This window comes from Gossypium hirsutum, chromosome D02, assembly GCF_007990345.1.
Source record: "Gossypium hirsutum isolate 1008001.06 chromosome D02, Gossypium_hirsutum_v2.1, whole genome shotgun sequence".
Lineage (NCBI taxonomy): Eukaryota > Viridiplantae > Streptophyta > Magnoliopsida > Malvales > Malvaceae > Gossypium > Gossypium hirsutum.
In genome coordinates this window covers 39720890-39725975 of record NC_053438.1, presented here as the reverse complement: position 1 = coordinate 39725975, position 5086 = coordinate 39720890, and the positions used below count along the sequence as shown (strand labels likewise).

General features: G+C 30.5%; 1 protein-coding gene across 1 annotated transcript; it reads left to right on the top strand.

Moving 5' to 3' along the window:
• The first annotated feature begins 47 nt into the window (after nt 1–47).
• LOC107910159 (polygalacturonase 1 beta-like protein 3) lies at nt 48–2408 on the top strand. Its single transcript, XM_016837931.2, has 2 exons — nt 48–329; nt 452–2408. Exons 1-2 carry the CDS (start codon nt 183–185, stop codon nt 2252–2254), a joined length of 1950 nt encoding a protein of 649 aa, XP_016693420.1. The 5' UTR covers nt 48–182; the 3' UTR covers nt 2255–2408.
• Nucleotides 2409–5086: the final 2678 nt, after the last annotated feature.

Below are 5086 nucleotides of genomic sequence, written 5' to 3'. Positions count from 1 at the left end.
TTTTAAATTTCATTTATATCTTGTCATTTCGAATTGGACCAACTTTATTTTTCTAAAGTAAAACCTCTCAAGTGTGTGGGTTTACCGGCAATAACTTGCCCACAAAAAAGTTTTGTTGGCCTGATAGCACCGAAAATAAACAACATTCAAAAAAGGAAACGAAGCTTAAACAAAAAGATTGTATGGGAGAGAAAAGAAGGCCCCAATTCTTCTTATATATTCCCCCAAACATGCCACTCTCTCTTCCCCAACTAGCTGCGAGTAGACAACAAAACAACATGAAAACCTCCCTTTTTTTCTTGTACTTATTATCTCTCTCATATTTCAGTGTAAGAAACTAAATTCCCTAGTCTTGTTTTTGCTCTATATTGTCTTTTCTACATTTTCATTTCATATACATACATTCTAGACTTTGTTGCTTTAATTTATTTATTTCTATTTCTATTTCCAGGTGGTGCTAGTATTTGGTACAGGCAGAAGCGAGGGTAAGGAGAACCCATTTACAGCCAAAGCCTCGTTGATTCGTTACTGGAACAATCACATTTCCAACAATCTTCCCAAGCCACCATTTCTTATCTCCAAAGCTTCCCCACTAAACGCCATCGACTTGGCCAAGCTCACTCAACTCGCCAATCATAACTCTCTGTCTTCCCACATTGAATCTTTTTGTTCCTTAGCCAATCTTTTCTGCTCATTCCAGGAGGACTCCTCGAAACTAGACGCAGTTGTCAAGGGTAAAGGGGATGCAAACTTCGCAGTGTATTCCAGTAAAAACTTTAAAGGTTATGGCTCGTTAAGACGCGGAGGGATCGACTCCTTCAAGAACTACTCCGATGGGTTAAATACTCCCAATGAGTCTTTTAAGAAATACAGCAGGGGATCCAATGCCCATAGTGAAGACTTCACAAGCTATGCCAAAGATGCCAACGTCGCTATTGATAACTTCACCAACTATGGCTCCAGCACCACGGGCGGCTCTGGTGGGTTCAACAACTATCAGGAACGAGTTAACGTGCCAAACCTCCGGTTCACCAGCTACGACTCCGATGGTAACAAGCATAAACTCTCTTTCTCAAGCTACAGCTCTGAGACAAACTCAGGGTCCGAGGCATTCACCAATTATGGGAAGAAGGGCAAGGCAGTTCCAGCTGAGTTCACAAGCTATAGTTCTAATGCTAACACGATCGGGTCGAGTTTTGCAGGGTATGGGGTGTTAGGGAACTCAGCAAACGACTCGTTTAAAGCCTATGGCGACTCAGGTAACAATCCCCGTAATAACTTTAAAATCTATGGTTTAGCTTCTAATTTGGGGATTGACAGCTTTACTAGCTACCGAGATTCAGCCAATGTTGGAGCTGATTCTTTTCAGTCTTACGCAAGGGATGCAAATTCCGGAAAAGTTAATTTTGTAAATTATGGGAAAACATTTAATGTTGGGAACTCTACATTCAAAGAATATGGTAAAGGATCCACTGGTTCCACCACAATAGGGTTCAAAATGTATGATTTGGCCCGTTCATTCCTGGATTATGCCAAAAAGGGCGTCACGTTTGCTGGATACACAAACTCAAGCTCTAAAGAAACTTCAGTGAATAGATGGGTTGAGCCAGGCAAATTTTTTAGGGAGTCGGTTTTGAAGCAAGGGAATGTCATGGTGATGCCCGACATAAGGGATAAGATGCCTCGAAGGTCATTTTTACCCCGGGGGATTTTGAGTAAATTACCATTTTCAACCTCCCACTTATCTGAGCTTAGGAACATTTTTGGTGCAAGCATGGAGGGCATGCTTGAGAACGCACTGACGGAATGCGAGAGGCCAGCGAGCCGAGGTGAGACTAAGCGGTGCGTTGGGTCTGTGGAAGACATGATTGACTTCGCCACATCGGTGTTAGGCCACAGTGTTACCGTGAGAACAACAGAAAATGTGAAGGGATCAAAGCAAGAGATCATGATCGGTGAAGTCAAAGGAATCAACGGTGGGGAGGTGACAAAATCGGTGTCATGCCATCAGAGTTTGTACCCCTACCTACTCTATTATTGTCACTCAGTGCCGAAGGTTAGGGTTTATGAAGCTGAAATTCTTGATGTTACAAGCAAATCCAAGATTAATCATGGGGTTGCCATTTGTCATCTTGACACATCAGCTTGGAGTCCCACTCATGGTGCCTTTCTAGCCCTTCGATCCAGCCCTGGACAAATTGAAGTCTGCCATTGGATCTTTGAGAATGACATGACTTGGACAATTGTGGATTGAATTACTGAAAACTTTTTTTTTCCTTAAAAAAAAGAAAGCTAATTTTGGTCCTACTTATTTATTTCTGTATCTCGTATGAACAATGGGTTTCAATTGTTTTGTTTTATTATATTATAATTTTATCATGAACTTTATGGTGGTTGGTTTTTTTCTATTTTATTGGCCAGAGTGTTCGATTAGTTCGATAAATAAAATATGCTTTTTACTGCCAAATTTTTAGGAGAGTAGTTAATATCTATAATTTATAATAACCATATAAAAATCTATCTCTAAATATAGAAAATAATTATATGAAACAGTGACATATATTATTGTATCTATTTTTCACTAGTTTAATATCATAAAGTATTTTCATCTTAAATTTCAGTATTTTTATTCTAAAAAAAATTAAATTCAAATGAAAATTTTGAAGTTTAAGATGAAATTATTGATGTAGCATTAAATTATTAAAAAAATATAATGTCACTGTTTTATACAATCCTTCTTTCTCTGTACATAGAGGATGACTAATAAGCCATTTTTTTTGATAGAAAATGAACCCGAAGGTCACTACCTCTTATTAGGAAGAATCAAGAATAACAAGATCATGAATATCGCTTGGATAATCAATGCCAAATTTCAAATTATAGCAATTCAAAAGTGAAAAATTACAAAGAAAATCAACAACTTTGTTACTGCTACGATTAATTATTAAAAAAATTTAATAAGGTTAATTAAGAATTTGATATTTAAGGGAAAAAATATTTTGGGAGCTTATCTTATTTTTACATGTATTTTAGGTAATGTAAATTCATCTAACTTTTAACACATTATTAATTAATTAATTATATGTATTAGTATGGTTGTGTTGTCTTCATATTATTTTTCGAGTTTTTACAAGTTACTAATTAATTTTATGTATCTTTTGATGCATTTGTAAATATATGTTGTGTCTATGTTATTTGTTTTAATTATTTTTAATTTTGCATGTTATGTTTTAATCCATCCCATATTTAACATAATTTTATTGTGTCGATGTTTTATATATATAATATTCACGTATTAAAATTTAATTATATGTAAATTTTGGCAGATTATGCATGTGTGTCGTTATTTTTATATTATAATATAATCTATATAGTTTGTTATCATTATTCAATTTAGAGAAATTATTTTTATGTTTATATTATGTCGAATTTATCTCATATTTTATATGATTCTTCATACTATACTAATTCGTTCTGTAAAAGAAAATTTATGTTCATTTTGTATTTGCAATTTTTTTTGTCTCGAATTACTTTACATTTAAATAAAAGTTTACATGTTAATAATTCATTTGATGTAGATTTTAACATGATTATTACTTGCGTCAAGTACATATAATTTTTAATGACAACATTACCATGCATTTTTAATTATTGATATAATGATTTATTTGACCATCTAATTTTACGAAAAAGTCATTTTAGCCCTTTATTTAATTTTTAATTCTTTTTAGCTCTTAAACTTGCATTTTTTGTTAAAACACCCCAAAATGAATGGAAAAGTTCACATTTTTAACTTTTCTAATGTGGTATACCCATTACATTTAATTAATTTTTTAAAATGTTAAAAATTAAAATATACAATTTATTTTAAAAATTAAAATCATTTAAAAATTATATATATATTTATTGTTTTTTTTTAAATTTTAATTAAATGCTGACATGTCATTCACGTGGCAATCCACGTGTATGCCATGTCACAAAGTTATCAAACATTAACTTTTCTATTTATTTTGAGATTATTTGACAAAAAATGTAAGTTCAATGGTTGAAAGCGGCGAAAAATTAAATCGATGACTAAAATAACCTTTTTGATAAAGTTAAAAGACCAAAAAATCATTATCCTTAATTATTTTATTTTTATTTTTTTGGTAAAATTTTACTTTCTTCTATTATATCTTAGGTTATTTCACATTTCCTATCATATCTCCTAATAATTTAATTTTAATTTTAAATCCATTTATTTGTAAATTGCATCATTACACATGTATATTAATATTAATATTATATTTTAAAAAATTATTTTACAAAGAGAGGATATAGTCTAGTAGTATTTATAGTAATAGTTTAACAATTTATTCATCATTTTAAAATTACATTAAATATTTTTATAAATTATTCAATATTCTTATATTTGATGATTTTAGATTGTTTGAGATTTGTAGCTTATACAAGTTTATGAAAAATTAAAAATTGTTTTTAAGTTACAACTAAAAGTTACAATCAAACGTTACATCCAAATCTCTCATAAAAACAAATTGAAATATTAAATAAATCAGAATATATTTTTAGAAAACTTCAACATAAATACTAAACTCACATCTACTGAAATTTGATCACTAGACCTCAAAGTTAAAAATCTTACAAGCATTTTCTATATTATTTATATTACATAATTTTAACAATTTTTTGCTTTATGCTATGGTTTTACTAATTAATTCGCCCTTGTTTCGGATCAAGTAATCTTACACTATTTTAGGAATATAAAATTTTGTTCAACAATTTTTTCTTAAATAGATAATTTAATATTATAAGAGGTAATCTCAATATCACATTTTTTTTAAATAATCTTATATTACCTTAATAATGTGACATTTGCTATAACTTTACCTATTTTCAACGACTTTGAATTCTTTAAACCATAATGGAATAGTAATAAAAACTAATGAATTAAACTCTTTAATATATTCTCTCAATTAACATTGCAGCTGTATTTATTAATATTATAAGTAATTTTTCTATTATTTAATTTTTTTGAGAAAATAGGGCTGGGGTTTATTAATTTAAAACTAAAATTAAAAAGACCAAA

What these genes read in the sequence shown, in the direction of transcription:
- LOC107910159 (XM_016837931.2), top strand. Translation starts at nt 183, where the DNA reads ATGGGAGAGAAAAGAAGGCCCCAATTCTTCTTATATATTCCCCCAAAC. An exon ending in TATCTCTCTCATATTTCAGT is followed by an intron (nt 330 to 451) that starts GTAAGAAACTAA and finishes TTCTATTTCCAG; the next exon opens with GTGGTGCTAGTATTTGGTAC.